This window comes from Ascaphus truei, chromosome 4 (assembly GCF_040206685.1).
Source record: "Ascaphus truei isolate aAscTru1 chromosome 4, aAscTru1.hap1, whole genome shotgun sequence".
NCBI classification, from domain to species: Eukaryota; Metazoa; Chordata; class Amphibia; order Anura; family Ascaphidae; genus Ascaphus; species Ascaphus truei.
In genome coordinates this window covers 18266849-18288189 of record NC_134486.1, presented here as the reverse complement: position 1 = coordinate 18288189, position 21341 = coordinate 18266849, and the positions used below count along the sequence as shown (strand labels likewise).

The 21341-nt window shown below is 46.3% G+C and overlaps 1 protein-coding gene across 3 annotated transcripts in view; it reads left to right on the top strand.

Moving 5' to 3' along the window:
• Positions 1-21341, top strand: part of MOCS1 (molybdenum cofactor synthesis 1) — a 102993-nt gene that overhangs the window by 64524 nt on the left and 17128 nt on the right. For 2 of the 3 annotated variants that reach the window (XM_075595386.1, XM_075595385.1), the window contains 6 exons: positions 3816-3877; positions 8740-8851; positions 14519-14631; positions 15114-15224; positions 18369-18489; positions 20123-20170. In XM_075595386.1, coding sequence (XP_075451501.1) covers positions 3816-3877; positions 8740-8851; positions 14519-14631; positions 15114-15224; positions 18369-18489; positions 20123-20170 — 567 coding nt within the window. Of the gene's footprint in view, positions 1-3815; positions 3878-8739; positions 8852-14518; positions 14632-15113; positions 15225-18368; positions 18490-20122; positions 20187-21341 lie in introns of all 3 variants that reach the window. The other variant, XM_075595387.1, reaches the window with a different exon arrangement.

The window sequence follows — 21341 nt, the reverse complement described above, 5'->3', positions numbered from 1 at the left end:
TACACACTCTCTCTAGGTGACCTAATAACATCTTTTGGGTTTAAATATCACCTCTATGCTGATGACACACAAATTTACCTTTCAACCCCTGACCTTACACCTCCTATACAGACCAAAGTTTCTAAATGTCTCTCTGGAATATCATCCTGGATGGCCATCCGCCGACTGAAACTTAACATGGCAAAAACAGAGCTCCTTATACTTCCTTCCAAACCTGGCCCTACTACCTCCTTCCACATTACTGTTGGAACTACGATCATTCACCCAGTAGCCCAAGCACGCTGCCTAGGGGTCACACTCGACTCCTCTCTCACATTCGCCCCTCACATTCAAAACATTTCTAAAACCTGTCGCTTTTTCCTCCGCAATATAACAGATACGCCCTTTCCTCTGTTGCTCGACTGCTAAAACTCTGACTCGGGCCCTCATTCTCTCCCGTCTTGATTACTGTAACCTCCTGCCGTCCGGCCTTCCTGCCTCTCACCTGTCTCTCCTACAATCTATCCTAAACGCTGCTGTCAGAATCACTCTACTCTTTCTTAGATCTGTCTCAGCATCTCCCCTCATGAAATCCCTCTCCTGGCTTCCGATCAAATCCCGCATCTCACACTCCATTCTTCTCCTCACTTTTAAAGCTTTACACTCTTCTGCCTCTCCTTACAACTCAGCCCTAATTTCTCGTTATGCACCATCCAGACTCTTGCGTTCTTCTAAAGGATGTCTTCTTTCTACCCCCTTTGTATCTAAAGCCCTCTCCCGCCTTAAACCTTTTTCACTGACTGCCCCACACCTCTGGAATGCCCTTCCCCTCAGTACCCGACTAGCACCCTCTCTATCCACCTTTAAGACCCACCTTAAGACACACTTGCTTAAAGAAGCACATGAATAGCACTGTGGATATTCTGAACACATGATACATAAAGCTTGGCCCCCTGCAGACGCACTTACCAGAACTCCCTCCTACTGTCTCTGTACGTTCTCCCTACCTACCAATTAGACTGTAAGCGCCTCGGGGCATTGACTCCTCTTCCTTAATGTTACTTTATGTCTAAAGCACTTATTCCCATGATCTGTTATTTATATTATCTGTTATTTATTTGATTACCACATTAAATGGAGATATATTGGGGGAATCCTTGATGGAGAAGGATTTAGGAGTGCTTGTAGACTGCAGGCTTAGCAATAGTGCCCAATGTCATGCAGTAGCTGCAAAGGCAAACAAGATCTTATCTTGCATCAAACGGGCAATGGATGGGAGGGAAGTAAACATAATTATGCCCCTTTACAAAGCACTAGTAAGACCACACCTTGAATATGGAGTACAATTTTGGGCACCAATTCTAAGAAAAGACATTATGGAACTAGAGAGAGTGAAGAGAAGAGCCACCAAATTAATAAAGGGGATGGACAATCTAACTTATGAGGAGAGACTAGCTAAATTAGATTTATTTACATTAGAAAAGAGACGTCTAAGAGGGGATATGATAACTATATACAAATGTATTCGGGGACAATACAAGGAGCTTTCAAAAGAACTATTCATCCCACGGGCAGTACTAAGGACTCGGGGCCATCCCTTAAGGTTGGAGGAAAGGAAATTTCACCAGCAACAAAGGAAAGGGTTCTTTACAGTAAGGGCAGTTAAAATGTGGAATTCATTACCCATGGAGACTGTGATGGCAGATACAATAGATTTGTTCAAAAAAAGGTTGGACATCTTTTTAGATGGGAAAGGTATACAGGGATATACCAAATAAGTATACATGGGAAGGATGTTGATCCAGGGATTAATCCAATTGCCAATTCTTGGAGTCAGGAAGGAATTAATTTTTCCCCTTAATGGGGTTTTTTGTTTGCCTTCCTCTGGATCAATAAGTAAGTATAGATAAAGGATAAAGTATCTGTTGTCTAAATTTAGCATAGGTTGAACTTGATAGACCTATGTCTTTTTTCAATCTCATCTACTATGTAACTATGTATTAATACTGTGAAGCGCTATGTACATTAATGGCGCTATATAAATAAAGACATACAATACAATACAATATTTAAATTGATAATTCGAGTTTTGAGCAGTGGTGAAGGGGGTACCAGCGTCTTGTTTTTTATAGAATAAAATACTGATTTGTCCTTTTTTCCTCTTTGTATAGAGATATTAAAACTCAATTTTCTTACAAAGTAGAAGCATTTATTTGGGGGGGGGGGGGTGGTAGATACACAGAAAATACAATGTCCATCTTCCAAACACATCTCACCTCACCAGGCAGGTCCTTGCCTTTGGTTTCCAGTACATAGAAGCACATTTCATGTAAAGGGCAGCAGTGAATATGGAGAGAGCCGGCGTGAGCCTCCAAACCACTGTTATGTTGGGTAGCAGATGGGGAAATTACTACTTAAATCACACGTGTAATAAAATAAAGCAAATGACTGTTCTCCTCCTTTTTAAAGTGTGCTGTGCGGTAATATGTTACATGTGAGGAAGGAAGGCACATTGTGCTATATCTGCTGGAGAGAATATTGTTCTCTGTGAGGAGTTGAACCCACCTAAAGCATTATAGGCGCAGTCCCTCTGCCATTTTTATGGTTTCATATATTTTAAACGGTCTGTTTTCTTCCTAAAAAGATCACCCCAAAACTGAAGTTAATATGGCGACTTTGCCCTTTTACGCTCTTTGAGATCTAAGTGGCATAAGCGCTCAAAATAAGAGCGTCTCTTGAGTAAGTGTCCTTGACGTCTGTGTGGAAAACCGCTCCGTGCTGCCTGGGATGTAAACACTTTTCTGTAGGCTTTGGGCCTTTTTGAACTAAATTAAAACTATAGGGGAAATTTTTTTTTTAAACTGTTTAATCTGCTTTGAAGGACATTACATTACTTAACATGGCAACGCAGCGTAAAATGCTGCCGTGACATCACATGACCCAGCAGCGTCATATGCCGCGTGAACGGAGGTAAGGAGGGTGCGAGCACCGGGGGCAGCAAGCCAGATAAACTAAAACCATAGCTTAATCATTGTTCCAATAGTGTTTACAGTGTCGGGTGCTAGAAAATATGACCTCCAATAAATGAGTAACCCTCCTTTTCTAGCAGATTTGGGCTTTATCCGCTATCAACCGATGTAGCATCCATTCCTGAAGCTCTGTGTAAATGAACCATTTATACCCCATAACGCTTCCGTTTACAGACTCCTACAGAGAACACATTTGTATGTGGGGTCTTAAAGTGCTGACAGTGTCTCTTCTTCTTAACTCTAGCGTGTGCGCTTTCACGGGCAGGGGACAGGCAGGGCCCCCATTAACTGGGCAAGGCCCCCATCACCCGGGCAGGGCCCCCATCACCCGGGCAGGGCCCCCATCACCCGGGCAGGGCCCCCATCACCCGGGCAGGGCCCCATTACCTGGGCAGGGCCCCCATTACCCGGGCAGGGGATGGGCAGGGCCCGCATTACACGGGCAGGCCCCCATTACCTCTGTGTATTGCCGTGTGTGGTTCTCCTCTCTTGTATGTCCAGTAACTGATTTTTATATTTTTGTAATGTACACAACTCTGTGTCTCATTGTACCGCGCTGCGGAATAAGTTAGCGCTTTATGAATAATCATTTTCTAATTGCAGCGCACACCTTCTTTTAAAATGTTTTTAAATGTTAACCCCTTAGTGTAGGAGCTGCTGAGAGGGTCGACCTTGACATGGTTGCACGCTCAGTGTGTTTGATACTGTACTTATGAGAAGAAAATATACATATAGAAATGACCTACATTTGTTTATTCGATGTCCATTGGGGCTTTTGTTTACAAATTGTTTTCCCCCCATTTTTAGGCTTTCATAAAGTCATGGAAGGGATCAACAAAGCCATAGAGCTGGGATACAGTCCTGTGAAGGTGAGCTGGTTACACATAGCGCAGGGTTATTGGATACAGCCCTCTCTCTCCTCGGGGTGTGTGGTGTGTGTGGTGTGCGGTGTATGCGCTATACAAGACATTGATATAGATAGAAAGCTGTCCCCTTTGCCATTAGAGATGCATGTTCAAAATGTTACACCAAGTTCATCAATTTCAGTGTCTTTGTGTCAGTGAACTTTGCTCCACCTTTGTCAGCAGTAACTTGGGGACTAGTTGTAGGAAGCAATGTATTTTATGCAATATTGTTATTTTGAGTCAATTTATAAAGCTTTGGAATATTGACTGATCTTTTCTCTTTTGCGCTTCCTTTTTGTGTATAAATAGTTGTAGGAAGCAACAGGGCTTTTTTGAGGATCTTTGTTAAGCATGTTCAGCAACGTGGGCTATGCATTTTTAATGTCTCATGGCATTTCCTTTTGGGACATTAATTAAAGATCTGAGCTGACAGGAACCTGTTTTGACTAAAATATTTGGTTTGGGGTTGTGGCTGCATTGAATAACCTTCCAGAGGACCTAGTAGAGTTGAGTATTGAGAAATGGTTTGGGCTAGGCACCAGGAGATCCAAAACTGGGAACACAAGGGTAGAAGTCAAATGATCGAATAATGTGTAATAATCGGAGGGTATAAATGGTCCTTACGATCAACCCAATTTGTGTTGCCATTAAACTTCAGACACAAGGTTCTTCCTTTTGATATTTGCACTTATTGGCTGAATAGTAATTTGCTGATGATCGATGTGGTTTGTGATGATATTGTCGCCATCTTTTGTAAACGGTATTAAACTGTTGGGATGGCGCTTTTGTTATGGGAAGAACAACTATTTTGTTGTGCAGAAAACAATGGAAATAAACTAAAAATAAAGAGTATTCCATCTCTCCGGGGTCTTCCTTCCTTCTTGGCCTCTGCACCATTATTATGTGCTAAAATGCAAAACCTTACTCTGCCAACACATCCCGCCCAGGATCCTTGTACAGTGCGAGGTCTGTGTATATTCGCTCCGTGTTTGGCTGAGTTTTAGGACTGCGAGCAGAGAACCGCCTCTCTATAACCATTGTCTACATTTTGCCTTAATGAATTTTTAGTATGTGCGAAGATAAATAATCCACGGACATTCCTGATAAACCGGGTTTGGTTTCAGGGCAGATGTTTTCGTTTTTGTTGTGGAGACACTGGCTGTTCTTTTCTTTGCGTTTTCTTACATTTACATACCTTTTAAAAGTCCTTTGCATGTGTGGAAATCCTTCTCTTTTTTTTTTGTCCCTCGTTTTATTGTATCTCTGAGAAAACAGCCATGGGCAACACAAGTCACTTTTCAGCTGTAACTTGGCATTAATCTTTCCTGGAGTGATGTCCTTGAGTTTGAAATGGGAGACTCTGCCATAGCGCTTGAAGCAAGTTAAATCATTGAAGAATTGTCGTCTCTCTTCCAGCAGTAATTTATTGACCCTAAAAATTCTGCTTTGTACAGATATACATATTATATAGATATATATATATATATATATATATATATATATATATATATCTGAAACTGAATTTTTTCATTGAATAAATTCATTCATTATTTATTATTGCTTGAGTGCTTTCAGTGGGACCCTTTTCTCTTTTGTCTCTCTCTCTCTCTCTCTCTCTCTCTCTCTCTCTCTCTCTCTCTCTCTCTCTCTCTCTCTCTCTCTCTCTCTCTCTCTCTCTCATATATTTATATATATATATATATATATAATCTATACATATAATCTATACACACACACACACACACACACACACTACATATTATATACGGTCCGTGCGTTTTATACGGACGTGATCTATGTGCTAAGTACTCTGCTGCTACCCTATTTATTAACGTTGTTATTCCAACCCTCCAAGATCCCCCTATTCAAAAAGTGCAAAATAATGCACATGGGTCTCAGAAATCCAAAGGCAGAACACGGGATTAATGGCATTATAATGTCAGCTATGATAGGGGGGAGGGGGGTCATTATTTCAGCAGACTTAAAAGTAGGCGACTAATGTAACAAAGTAATGCGGAAAGCTAACAGGAAGGTGACTGCATGAAGACCTCGTCACGCGCATAGTTACAGAATGGTGTTTAGCGAAGATCAGCGCGTTACAGAAATAATTATGGTCCAAAACGCTTACATAAAATGTTTCCTGGTAAATAACTTTCATATAGCACCTTTCTCCGAATAGGGCAGAAAGAGCGTCACAATTACAGTAAAGTGCATGTTACACAGCACACAGGCATGATACACAGCACACAGGCATGTTACACAGCACACAGGCATGTTACACAGCACACAGGCGTGTTACACAGCACACAGGCATGATACACAGCACACAGGCATGTTACACAGCACACAGGCATGTTACACAGCACGCAGGCATGATACACAGCACACAGGCATGATACACAGCACTGAGGCATGTTACACAGCACACAGGCATGAGGCATGTTACACAGCACACAGGCATGTTACACAGCACACAGGCATGAGGCATGTTACACAGCACACAGGCATGAGGCATGTTACACAGCACACAGGCATGAGGCATGTTACACAGCACACAGGCATGTTACACAGCACACAGGCATGTTACACAGCACACATGCATGTTACACAGCACACAGGCATGTTACACAGCACACAGGCATGTTACACAGCACACAGGCATGAGGCATGTTACACAGCACACAGGCATGTTACACAGCACACAGGCATGAGGCATGTTACACAGCACGCAGGCATGTTACACAGCACGCAGGCATGTTACACAGCACGCAGGCATGTTACACAGCACGCAGGCATGTTACACAGCACGCAGGCATGATACACAGCACGCAGGCGTGTTACACAGCACACAGGCGTGTTGCACAGCACACAGGCGTGTTACACAGCACACAGGCGTGTTACACAGCACACAGGCGTGTTACACAGCACACAGGCGTGTTACACAGCACACAGGCGTGTTACACAGCACACAGGCGTGTTACACAGCACACAGGCGTGTTACACAGCACACAGGCATGTTACACAGCACACAGGCATGTTACACAGCACACAGGCATGTTACACAGCACACAGGCATGAGGCATGTTACACAGCACGCAGGCATGTTACACCGCACACAGGCATGAGGCATGTTACACAGCACACAAGCATGAAGCATGTTACACAGCACACAAGCATGAAGCATGTTACACAGCACACAGGCATGTTACACAGCACACAGGCATGTTACACAGCACACAGGCATGTTACACAGCACACAGGCATGTTACACAGCACACAGGCATGTTACACAGCACACAGACATGAGGCATGTTACACCGCACACAGGCATGAGGCATGTTACACCGCACACAGGCATGAGGCATGTTACACAGCACACAAGCATGAGGCATGTTACACAGCACACAGGCATGTTACACAGCACACAGGCATGTTACACAGCACACAGGCATGAGGCATGTTACACAGCACGCAGGCATGTTACACCGCACACAGGCATGAGGCATGTTACACAGCACACAAGCATGAAGCATGTTACACAGCACACAAGCATGAAGCATGTTACACAGCACACAGGCATGTTACACAGCACACAGGCATGTTACACAGCACACAGGCATGTTACACAGCACACAGGCATGTTACACAGCACACAGGCATGTTACACAGCACACAGACATGAGGCATGTTACACCGCACACAGGCATGAGGCATGTTACACCGCACACAGGCATGAGGCATGTTACACAGCACACAAGCATGAGGCATGTTACACAGCACACAAGCATGAGGCATGTTACACAGCACACAGGCATGTTACACAGCACACAGGCATGTTACACAGCACACAGGCATGAGGCATGTTACACAGCACACAGGCATGAGGCATGTTACACAGCACACAGGCATGAGGCATGTTACACAGCACACAGGCATGAGGCATGTTACACAGCACACAGGCATGAGGCATGTTACACAGCACACAGGCATGATAGACAGCACACAGGCATGATACACAGCACACAGGCATGAGGCATGTTACACCGCACGCAGGCATGAGGCATGTTACACCGCACGCAGGCATGAGGCATGTTACACAGCACGCAGGCATGAGGCATGTTACACAGCACACAGGCATGAGGCATGTTACACAGCACACAGGCATGAGGAATGTTACACAGCACACAGGCATGAGGCATGTTACACAGCACACAAGCATGAGGCATGTTACACAGCACACAGGCATGAGGCATGTTACACAGCACACAAGCATGTTACACAGCACACAGGCATGTTACACAGCACACAGGCATGAGGCATGTTACACAGCACACAAGCATGAGGCATGTTACACAGCACACAAGCATGTTACACAGCACACAGGCATGTTACACAGCACGCAGGCATGAGGCATGTTACACAGCACGCAGGCATGTTACACAGCACGCAGGCATGTTACAGACCCTGCCCCGCAGAGCTTACAATCGGGAATTAACCTGATTCAAGCTCAATGTCATTGTTTACAGAGGCAGTGTCTTTACTCACTGAGCCGCTCCTCTGATCTGGAATGCAGTGTTTGCGGTTAAGGAGTCCTCTGAGTGCATCGTTATATAGTCTCCATCTTTCTCTATTAGCAGGGGTCTGGCCCACACCTGGTTATTGTAATGTTCTGAGCACACATTCCCATCGTGTTGTACAGAAAGTCTGTCACGTTATGGCACTTTGCAACGTGCTGTGATCTTTTCACAGCCAATTACAGGGGTCGTGTTTTTGTAGAAATTAAGTACAGTACTCACTGCATGTTTATTTTGTGTGTCCTGTCCAAGGTGAACTGTGTGGTGATGAGGGGGCTGAATGAGGATGAGATCCTGGACTTTGTACAGCTGACCGAGAAGCAGCCCTTGGAGGTTCGATTTATTGAGTACATGCCCTTCGATGGTGAGTGTCCATTCACCATTGCAAACTGTATTTGGATAATGAATTAAGCAGCTGCAGCAGAGCAGCAAATTCTCTAATTCACCATGTAGTACTAAAGGAGGGAGTAGCAGTAGGGGTACTGTATGATACCTGTTATTGGGCCAACAAGTAGTTAGAAGCTTTCCAACCTCTCAGGATCAGGGTAACCCGACGAAGGACCCAGAGAGGTTGGAAAGCTTGTAACATCAATGACTTGTTGGTCCAATAAAGTACTCCCTCTCCCTCCTTTGTCACTACTGTGCATGGACGAAAGGACCAGCACCGCTACCCACCCTTCTTTGCTTCATTTACCCTGTAACATAATTGTGATGTAAGTGATGGAAAATGACACACTGGGAAAGTGCAGGCCTGACTCCCATTTCCGTGGTGGTTTTATCCCCACTGGTCCTGAGACTTCAGCGGAGTCCCAATGTGTGACGTCCAAGCTATTTCCATTCAAATGTATTTTATTTCTTTTGTCGGCACCACTTAAATCGAAATAATTTGAACCTTGGACCAGGCTTTGATCTGTGAATAATTGCTAGAGGGAATGTCGGAGTATCGTTGGTTGCAGGTGTATAATTTAATGGTATCCCGGGTCTTGGGATATTTGGATGGTTAGAAATGCAAAGTACCAACCTTATAAAATACATTTCTAAGAGTCACGGCTTTTCCCTTAATAAATCTCCCCTACCACAATATGGTTCGATATTTAGAAAATTATCGTTCGCTAAAACATTCGAAAACATTTTCCCCAAACACGTTTAATCCGCAATAAAAGGCTATTGATGTAACATATTTTTTTTCTTTTGTTTTTTATTTCTAAACCTGAACAGAAGGAAGTAGCCATTTAAGGTATAATGTGGCCAGGCCATACTGTACAAATGACATCCATAGTATTATCCATCATGGTAAATTCTTTCTGCGTCGGCGCAATGACACGGATAGGCTCCTCCCCTCTGGAGGTTGGACAAACAGATCACCTGACCTTTTGGAGACTTTATAAACCCCTCCTTTCTGCGCCGCTGATCATTTATTCTGTTTTCCCACAGCTTGGGGGAAGTACAGGAGGATTTATTTGTATTATGTAATGTGTGCCGCGTTATTGCCACCCACGGTTTCCGCTGGTCCTGAGCTCTTCCTGGGCTGTCGCTGCCTGCCCCTCCCCGTTCTATCTAATTAATTCCCAGCATGTTGTGTTAACTGGAGGACAGGTCTCAGGCCCCTGTTTTTTCCACACACCCTTGACCGCCTGTGGCATCCACCAGCTGCTTGAGTGCCCATCTTTCTGACCATGCTCACCACACGACTTCCCATTTGGTACTGTGTGCCAGCCCCCACCGACCTGTCTTACATAGTTATTTATTTTGGGCTGGCCATCAGGGCTCTGTGCTCGGTGACTTTAGGGCTTGCTTCATTGCCAAGTTTAGCTCAGCAGCCCTATTGGTGGCTCAGCTGGAGCAACAGCACGCATGCACTTGTTGTTGCCGCAAGGGGATGGGCCACTGCCAAATATACCTACACCAGTAAGTATCTAAAGGGGTGTTTTTCTTCTTCTCTCTCTGATTGGGGAAGATAACTGTGCCCTGCCTTTTATTGCTCAAGCCATGGTCAGCAGATGCCTTTGTCAAAAAGAAAGAGAAAAACCCATTTCAAGATGCAGCCAATCCCATCCTTGTATACTTTAGCAGTAGGAGGCAGGCCAGGGGGGGTTCAAGAAGATGTGGATTACAAGAATCAGTGCGTCGTACAGATAATTTGTGGATATTCTATAGACTTTCTCCACAACCCTCCATACTTGAGGGTTTCCAAGAATCCACACAAGCTGGAGGCACTTGAGGATTGCATTGCTGTGTGCTCCGACAAGGTGTGATATCCAAAGTCCCAAAGAATCAGAGGGGTTGGGATTTTTATTCCAGCTTCTTTTGAGTGCAAAAGATGGAAGGATCCTTTCATCCATTGTTGAATCTAAAAGACCCTCAATATGTACCTCAAAAAATCAAATTTCAAAATGGAATCTGTCAGTTCCGTGATCAAGGTAGTCAGGAGTGGAGACTTCCTCTTCCATCGACCTCCAAGGACGCATGTTTTTTAATAGTACATCACAGATTCCTCAGATTTTCCCGATCTGACAACGTTTTGATTTATTAGCGCTACCCTTTAATCTTTTAAACTGCGTACAAGCACAAGATTTGTGACACCTTACCTGAAGGACACACTTGTATGGGCAAATACAAGAGCAGAAGCAGAATATCGTGTTTTAAAGGTCATCGGGGTACTGAGAGAGCATGGTTGTATTAACAGCTGCAATAAGAGTAAGCTTATTTCTGGGAGTACATGTCAAAACTGCAACAGTGGCAGTCAGTCTACTGCATAACAGGAAGGAAAAAATCATAGACCTGGTTTCATGTTCAATATCAACAATCAACCGAACAGCATAAATGGTCTTAACAATAGAACCAGGGCCGTGGGCTCCATTTCATTTGAGGCAGATACAGCGCAATTTCTTGTCAGTTTGGAACAAAAACTCCCAGGACTTGTACCAGAGGATAGGATTATTGCCCAAGTATTTTACTCCATGGTGGTATTCAAGGGTGGACATCGCGGTGAAATGTCCTAGACCGATGTTGGAAGGGTTCTCGAAAACCACCTCATCTTTTCTTCAGTGGGGGCATCTACATTCTTCTGTATCGTAAGCAAGAAGTTGGGGTACCATCTTTGTCCAAATTCTAAGAACAGCCTGGAAAAGAGCTTGACCCTAGTCGGAGGCACAAAAACGTACCTTTCTAGAACACAAGAGATTAGGAGATAAAGAAGCTTATTTATGCTATTCTCAGGTCAACGAGGAGGCCCTGCGGCTCATGAAACCGCCACCGCAAGATGGATAAGAAAAGCTATTCAAGAGGCTTATAAAGCAATTACATACAGTAGTTGCATAGTAGATCTTGACAAAAGGCACCCCTCTAGCACATTCATCCTATGATAAGTTAAATGGACTAAATTCTCATCTATATTTGTATTTACATTATTCCTCCTACTGTAGGATAATTAAAGGTCACTGTACCAAGGCAATTGCTGCACAATGAGCAGAAGGACAGAGTCACACCTGAACGTCACTGTACCAAGGCAATTGCTGCACCATGAGCAGAAGGACAGAGTCACACCTGAACGTCACTGTACCAAGGCAATTGCTGCACCATGAGCAGAAGAACAGTCACACCTGAACGTCACTGTACCAAGGCAATTGCTGCACCATGAGCAGAAGAACAGAGCCACACCTGAACAGATATGCAAGGCCATGAGCTAGGCTTCAGCGGTAGTGTAAATGTGGCAGTATTTTTTTTTTCAATGCCTCTCCTATATTTGCTACTAGCTGAGAGACCCGGCGTTGCCCGGGATGTAATGTTCCCGTTCCTCTCTCTCCTCCCCCCTCTCTCTGTTTGTCCCCCATTCACATCAATCCAGTCCCCCCCCTCCCTCCCTCCTTTACAGCTTCATGTAGCGTGTGTGCGTCAGTCACTGTGTGTTTGCTCGCGCGTCAGTGAGTCTGAGGCAGAAACACAAACACACACAGACTGACTGACGCACACACAGTCAGTGTGTGCCTCAGTCAGTGTGTGCGTGCGTCAGTCAGGCTTTGTGTGCGCGTCAGTCAGTGTGTGCGTGCGGCAGTCAGTCAGTGTGTGCGCGCGGGGCGTCAAAGGCAGGGGGGGCGTCAAAGGGAGGGGGGGGGCGTCAAAGGGAGAGGGGGGGGCGTCAAAGGGAGAGGGGGGGGCGTCAAAGGGAGGGGGGGGGGCGTCAAAGGGAGGGGGGGGGGCGTCAAAGGGAGGGGGGGGGCGTCAAAGGGAGGGGGGGGCGCCTCAAAGGCATGGATTCCTCCCCCTGCATTTCCTGCAGTGGACAGGAGGGGGGAGGCAGTGGACAGGAGGGGGGGGGGCAGTGGACAGGAGGGGGGGGGGCAGTGGACAGGAGGGGGGGGGGCAGTGGACAGGAGGGGGGGGGGCAGTGGACAGGAGGGGGGGGGGGCAGTGGACAGGAGGGGGGGGGGCAGTGGACAGGAGGGGGGGGGGCAGTGGACAGGAGGGGGGGGGGGCAGTGGACAGGAGGGGGGGGGGCAGTGGACAGGAGGGGGGGGGCAGTGGACAGGAGGGGGGGGGGCAGTGGACAGGAGGGGGGGGGGCAGTGGACAGGAGGGGGGGGGGGCAGTGGACAGGAGGGGGGGGGCAGTGGACAGGAGGGGGGGGGCAGTGGACAGGAGGGGGGGGGGCAGTGGACAGGAGGGGGGGGGGCAGTGGACAGGAGGGGGGGGGCAGTGGACAGGAGGGGGGGGGGCAGTGGACAGGAGGGGGGGGGCAGTGGACAGGAGGGGGGGGGGCAGTGGACAGGAGGGGGGGGGGCAGTGGACAGGAGGGGGGGGGCAGTGGACAGGAGGGGGGGGGCAGTGGACAGGAGGGGGGGCAGTGGACAGGAGGGGGGGGGCAGTGGACAGGAGGGGGGGGGGGCAGTGGATAGGAGGGGGGGGCAGTGGACAGTGAGACACACACACACACACACACACACACACACACACCTCAGTTGATGCGCCCTTTCTCAGTTCCGTTTGGCGCCGGAGGTGGGGAGCGACACCTACCTGTACTTCCGGGCGCCGCCACCGTCTGACTCGGCGCCGCGAGGGAGGAAGGGGGTCCGCCATCTTACGCGCCGCGTGGCAGCTGCGGGAAGCTAGGTGATTTGGAGCGGGGAGGGGTGATTTGGAGCGGGGAGAGGTGATTTGGAGCGGGGAGAGGTGATTTGGAGCGGGGAGAGGTGATGCCGCTGGGGAGGGGGAAGAGGTGATGCCGCTGGGGAGGGGGAAGAGGTGATGCCGCTGGGGAGGGGGAAGAGGTGATGCCGCTGGGGAGGGGGAAGAGGTGATGCCGCTGGGGAGGGGGAAGAGGTGATGCCGCTGGGGAGGGGGAAGAGGTGATGCCGCTGGGGAGGGGGAAGAGGTGATGCCGCTGGGGAGGGGGAAGAGGTGATGCCGCTGGGGAGGGGGAAGAGGTGATGCCGCTGGGGAGGGGGAAGAGGTGATGCCGCTGGGGAGGGGGAAAAGGTGATTTGGAGAGGGGAGAGTGTGTGAGTGTGTGAGTGTGTGTGAGTGTGTGAGTGTGTGTGTGTGTGTGTGTGTGTGTGTGTGTGTTTTATTTATTTTTTTGGACCTTTGGCCCGTCACTCCGCCTCAGGCCAATGAGAGGTGTGGGGGGCGGGCCAAGGGGGTGGTGTGAGTGTGTGAGGCCAATGAGAGGTGTGCGGGGGCGGGCGGGCCAAGGGACCAATGAGATTGCCGCTAGGGACACCGGACATCCAGCAGGCAGGCATGCAGGCAGGCATGCAGGCAGGCATGCAGGCAGGCATGCAGGCAAACATACAGTGCTTTCACTAATATAGTATAAGATAGATCTAACTGAAACGAGGGGTTTCTACGATCTACAAGGGTCAGGGAATCTGTGTCCTATCTCAAGTAGGGAATATGGGGGGGGGGGGATTACTCCAGTGTCGTGCTCTGACATAGGGAACGCAAAACATTACAGTGTCGGTAAGAAAAGTGTTATTTTTAATTTAAATTTTTTTATATATATTAAAAAATAACCATTTTTATCTTTTTCCAAGGCAATAAGTGGAATTTTAAGAAAATGGTGAGCTTTCAGGAGATGTTGGACACAATCCGGCAGCGGTGGCCGCAACTGGAAACAATTCCAACTGATATCTCCAGCACTTCCAAGGTACTATATTGTTCTTCAGATGCTCCCCCACTGACCTTGAGACCTGGTCGAGCTGAACCCAACTCTGTGTGGGCTACCTCTCAGACTCCAAAGATTTGGTATTTTGGCGTTAAAATCCTGTTGTCAGCTTCCATGGACATAAACGTCATAGTTGAAATATGCTCGGATTTGCAGGAGCACTCCATATACTGGGAGTGGTTATATGAAACAGTATGGTCTAGGGGAGGTGTTTTTTGATACGTATCCTAATTCTAAGATTTAATGTTGGCATTTTTCATTCTCCAATTTCTGTGCCTTGTTGAAACTGTAAAGGCTGAGCTGTTATTAATGTATTCTAAAAAACGTGCATCAGATACTGTATATCAATGTGATAAAGGATAACATAGCTCCGGTGTTCATAAGGGAGAAGTGGTTGTGCACTCCACAATGGGATGAACCATCGTATAAAGAAATGGTTATACCAACGTTTCTTTCAATTCCAGGCTTTCAGGGTTCCAGATTTCCAGGGGCAGATTGGGTTCATCACATCGATGTCTGAACACTTTTGTGGGTCGTGTAACAGGCTGAGGATCACTGCGGATGGAAACCTTAAGGCACGTTCTCTTGGATAATATCGCAGTTTGTTTATGCAGAGTTTTGATGACTTGACCCTCCCAAATCTTGGTATTTCTGCTTTGTGAGGTGCTCTTTAAACAGGAGGGGGGGGGGGGGGGGAATCAATTAAGCTTCTTTGTATCACGTGGGGAAAAAACAGACCCTGTTTGTCACAAGGATGAAGAAGAATGATTGGTCCAAATTGTGTATTTTGTTTCTGTAGTCGGTGAAAGTTCTCCTCTCTCTTTAATTGATGCATGTAGAATTTGGTTAACCACGTTATTGAGATGTATTACGTTTGTGCCTTATATATAAACTATAGCAATGATCACTATTGGTCCACTTGAGGTCTTGGATTCTAAGGATATTACTGAAAGATGGAGACTCTAGTGCTGTATGATGGGAACCTGGGGGTCCCCAGAGATGAGATGAACTGCTCTATTTAGGGGGGCAGGGGGGGGACGGAGAAGGGCCTTCTGGTTCCTGAGATACTTACCAGTCAAGGTACTAGTGTTTCATTTCCCCCCCTCTAGGGAATACAAAATAGAGGTTTAAATCTCCCACAGCCTAATCCACTGCGGCTTATTGTTGGATGGCCATTTAAACCCCAGAGTGAAACCAGGAAGTAACACCGGTACCTTAACCACCCATGGGGTTCACCTGAGTAATCACCAGGTCCAATAAAGAGGGCGGGGTGATTGTTTCCTGCTTTAACTTGACTGTTTCAATATGACTAAGGGATAATGACGTATAGTGATAGGAACACCTGAGTGTATAGAGATTAACAAAAAAAAGTGTATAGTGCAATGTACAAGAGCACAAAAGTGAATCAAATCCAGTGAGCGAACACTTCTTGTATAAATCCTTTATTTGATGTCACACGTGCACAATCTATATAGTTACGTTCACTATTTTAAAAGCTCCTAAAACATATAAGAATTTTGCTTGTACAGAAGTGCTTCAGCAGGTTAGAAGCAGTGACAAACATTTATTTATTTATTTAATTATTTATTTATAAAATGTTTTACCAGGAAGTAATACATTGAAAGTTACCTCTCGTTTTCACGTATGTCCTGAGCATAGTTAATATGACAAATAATACATGGTTACAAATACAGTTACATAAATGAACAGGGTATACATTATATACAATACATTGCATGCACAGTTAGAGAAGATGTTTATTATAGGCTTACTGTTACGGCCCCTTTTAATCTCCTACATCCCCGAATTGTTTCGGGGATGTTTTCCGAATGTCACGCACTTTGCCACATTCATGGCGAGACAGCGCTAATACAATGAAACGCCCGCGGCGCTAAAAATACCGGGACATGCCGCATCTGCCCGCGGTTTTAAAAGCCGTGCCGAAACGGCCGCACGAGGCTGAAGGCGGCCGCCACTGTATGTAACAGTTACAGACCAGATTAAAATGTGAGACAGCCTTAGTTTTGAAAGAACTTAAACTGGTGGTGGATGTGAGAGTATGTGGTAGGTTATTCCAGTTTTGGGGTGCACTGTAAGAGAACGAGGAGCGGCCGGATACTTTGTTGAGCCTTGGGACCATGAACAGTCTTTTGGAGTCTGATCTCAGATGATAAGTGCTGCATGTGGTAGGGGTGCGGAGCTTGTTCAGATAGCTGGGTAGCTTGCCCATAAAGAATTTAAAGGCAAGACAGGAAAGGTGAACTTTGCGCCTAGATTCGAGTGATGACCAATCTAGTTCTTTGAGCATTTCGCAGTGATGTGTGTTGTAGTTGTCCAACTAAAACTCTTCCAATGCCTTTCTGAATGCCGCATGTCAAAAATTGTATTGATGCATATGTTTTGTTCAAACTAGGATTAACAAGCATCTTTATTTCAGTGGTGTCTCCAAGGTTTTTTTTTATAATTTTGTAAGACCTTCCTGTAGGTTTCACGCCCAGTGTCTGCCATATTAAGTGCCCATGGGCAAAAGACCACACCACAAGGAAATTGTCGGATTGTGTGAGGGGAAACCCCACCCAAGTTGGAAGTAGCAATCTCCCCATTTAAATTTATGGGGAGGATTACTCTCCAAGCTGCCCAGGACCTGCCACAACCTCCATACAAACTCCACCCCACGAGAGTTGCTGCCATAAAAAAAAGAGACTCTAAGCAACAGGAACTACTGTATATCTGCACCCAAAGGCATTCTGGGATTTCACAGCTAGCCCCTGACTCCGAGCCTAAAGGCTGATGTCTCCCGTTTTTTAGTTTTAAAAAGGCACCCCTCTCTAAATGTTCAATTTTTTAGGATATGCTTTTTAGGAAACGTCCCCTCGAATGACACAACTGTTACAACGCATTGTGACGTGTGGGTCAGTAGTTACTACTGTCTGTCAGCCAGCACTGTAATTACTCACAGTTGTTGTTGTACAAGGCCATAAAGTACCCTTCTTCCAACCTTAATGACACAATGACCTCGAGATCACCTTGGATGACAGTGATGTGGAATGGAACACTCCTGTACACCCTCCTCTTTGTGATTGATTTGATTACGTAAAATGTTTCACAACCTACCGATAGGATAGTTTTTGTGCATTGGATGTGTGATATTTTTTCATGGACCAACAAGCTGGTTGTTTGAAGATGCATTAGAGCAGGGGTGGCCAACTCCAGTGCTCAAGGGCCTCCAACAGGTCAGGTTTTAAGGCTATCCCTGCTTCAGCACAGGTGGACTCCCTCCAGTCGTTGACTGAGCCACTGATTGGGGCACCTGTGCTGAAGCAGGGATATCCTTAAAACCTAACCTGTTGACAGCCCTTGAGGACTGGAGTTGGCCACCCCCGCAGTATACAGCGTTTTTGAAATGTCACTGTAGCACACAAACATTCACAATAAAGAGTATTACGTCCCACTTCCAGTCTGCCAATCTCTTCATTAGGCGAAATATAGAACTGGAAATGGCCTTGATGAATCCCAGCCCTTTTGTATTTCCACAACAGAGGTTTATTTCATGGTATTTTAAAGGGCATCATATCAGTAGGTGTAATTGCTATCCATGTTTGCTAATGTGTCTTGGTTCTCTGCTCTCCGAGTAGAAGTCTCTGTGTCCCCTGTCAGAACGAACATGCTGGAGTGGAAGAGTGAACTTTGTCTCTGTTGTTCCAATCTTGTAACCACAGGTGTGCCTCTTTGGGAATTCGGAAGTGTCGTTGAGGGACTGGCTGCGCTCTGAAGCTAGTGAGGAAGAGCTGATGCAGATCATAGGCGCCGCAGTGGGAAGAAAGAAGAAGCAGCACGCGGGTATGTGTGTCGGGCCAAGTCTTGTGTTTCCACTGCCATTTTTGTGCAATACTTCTGGAAGATATCCGTTATGTCATTGATTTTTACCAATCAAAACTCTGTCAGAAACTTTAAAAAAAAAAGTGTTTTTCTTTAAAATATATTTTTGTAAAGATGTATTATTAGTGCTAGTATTATTGTTGGGTTTCTTTTTCACAAGCATAGATGTTTTTTGGGATTACAGCATTTGTTGTACTTTTGTATATTGGAGAGGATCCCATATGGTAGTTTGTATCTGATGGTTGCAACTGAGCTCACCACAGGACGTCTTCCGCACCACATAAATCACTGAATTACTGGAACTAAGGGACCCAAACAAGGGTCAAGGCAGAGCCTCCCTCAATGGGCTGAGGTATTGAAGCCTGGGACACGAGGCCAATGTCAGAGGTGGAGGCAATAGATAATGCAAGTAAACCATCAATTAGCTGTGACCGAATCTTCCTTGCAATCAGTCATTTGATCTGATTGGTGCCAATTCCAAAGGGAATGAAATTGGAAACGTAGCTGCGTTTCAAAAAGGAACCAAGTTCCAAGGAAATCTAAATTACAAAAGATAAAAAAAGCGCATGCCCCATGATATAAATCGGTAATACAGAGTCTCGCTTATCCGACCTAAAAGGAACCAAGACCATGTTGGATAACCGAAAATGACAGAAAATACGGAAAGTATTATCCCACCCCCCTTCTGGCATACCGGCTGCAGAAGAAGAGGAGGACTGCAGACCACAGGAGCGGAACCGGAGGAAGACAGCTGGCGGCTGGAGAAGAGGACCATGAAAGCGGTAGAATGGAGTTAAAACAGCGGGTGGCTGCAGGCAGGACAAGAACATCAGAACATGTGTGCGGGAGCAGAAGCAGACCGGCATAGGCGAATGGCCAGGGAGGAGCGCGCTGTAACACCGGAAGTCGGACACCGGTCAACTTCCGGTGTCTGCCGGGGTTACAGAGTGCTCCTCCCCGGCCGTTCTCCTCCTGCTCCGCACACAGGGTCTGAAGGTCTTCTCCTGACGCCTCCGCACACTGTTTTAACTCCATTCCTCCACTGACATGGTCCTCTTCTCCCGCCGCCAGCTGTCTTCTTCCGGTGTCACAGATGAAACAGTAGGTCGGATAACCGAAGGTCGGATAATCCGTGCTGGAGGGGGGGGGGCGGGAGCGGAAAGTTGCACAGTCCCAGGAGACTTTCTGGTTTCCATCCCAGAAAAACGATTTGGGAGGGTAGGGGGGTGCTGCCTGAAGGGTTTATTTCTCTGACCATGTTAACCCTTTCCTGGCTCCTTTGGAAAATCGCGTGGGTTCCAAAAGAGGAAAATGAAGAAGCCAAATAATCTGGTGTGATGTTGGCAAATGTCACAAACAATGAATACTTCGGGACTCTGGCGTCTTAAATCAGGGCAAATCTGGGGAAAGAACTGCACCGTTTGTATCAAACAACATAATCCCATTAATATTATAGGATGTTTTTCTTTGATTAAATGCTGTACAGGCCCCCCCCCCCTTCTGTTTGTGCTGGTACATTCAGTGTGTCTTTGTTGGAACTTTGTATTTATTTGTGTGTAAAACCATTCCTTTCTTTCTTGTGTTGAATACTCAGGCATGTTTAACATCTCCCAGATGAAGAATCGACCCATGATCCTGATCGGTGGGTGACCGAAGCAGTACGTACGGCGGGGCGGGGGTATTGGTTTTTCTTTGTATGTGTTCACTCGTCGGAGATTTCCGGTCACGTTTTACTGTCCGGCCCTGTAGTTTTCTCCTCCGATGCAGGCGAGCGGTGGGAGTGCGATGGCGCCGTGTTTATAAAGTCCCTCTTCTGATTTAGTGGCTCAGTTGCCTCCATCACAAAAAAAAGACCCAGCGATGTAGCAGATGTTACCGCGTCCGGCCATATGATGTGTTGCGTTAGCGCCGGAGCGTTACTAATCAGTAGCCCTATTAGAAGCCATAGTTAAGGAGAGAACACCCTATTTCATGCATTATTTTAAATTAACTAGGGTAATAACGCCTGGTACGCTTCAGCATATTGAAATGTGTTCTCCGTGTGACGCTCCCTGAAGCAGACAGACAACCTTACGTTCACTTTTTGTTTCCAGTTGTTCTTTTTATTTTGTATTTAATGCCGCAATCCCCTGAAAACTAACAGGAAGTGCAGACATAAGCTGATTATTTTGTTGTGGCCTACTGGGGCTTTTGCTTTCAATTTTATTCCAAGAGCTTTTTCACCGGGTATAAAAATAATAATAATATTATACCCGGTGATCACGGCAGCCTCTGCTAAATACACCAGCAAAAGGACTTCACAATACTGTAAATACAAATATAGGATAAGTATCAGTTGTCTACATTTAGCAGGGGTTGAATTTGATGACCTACAGTATGTTTTTTTTATTTATTTATTTTTTCATTTTTTTTTTCAACCTCATCTACTATGTAACAATGGTGAATAAAAAAGGAAACCTTTATTATTTTTGTTATGGTGCATGGGTGGGATTTGCAAGCAATTGAGTATACAGTATATATGGAAACCTGCAGTTTATTCAATCTTGCTCCACCCAACCAGGCAGTGAGGAGCTGTCCTCCGTGCATTATTCAGACTTGTCAGACAAACGTACTTTCCCTGTGCTCATCAGATCGGGCTCTTCGATGTCCAGTGATGTCTCGGTTAGACGTACTTCCCCTGAGCTCATCAGATCGGGCTCTTCGATGTCCAGTGATGTCTCGATTAGACGTACTTCCCCTGAGCTCATCAGATCGGTCTCTTCGATGTCCAGTGATGTCTCGGTTAGACGTACTTCCCCTGAGCTCATCAGATC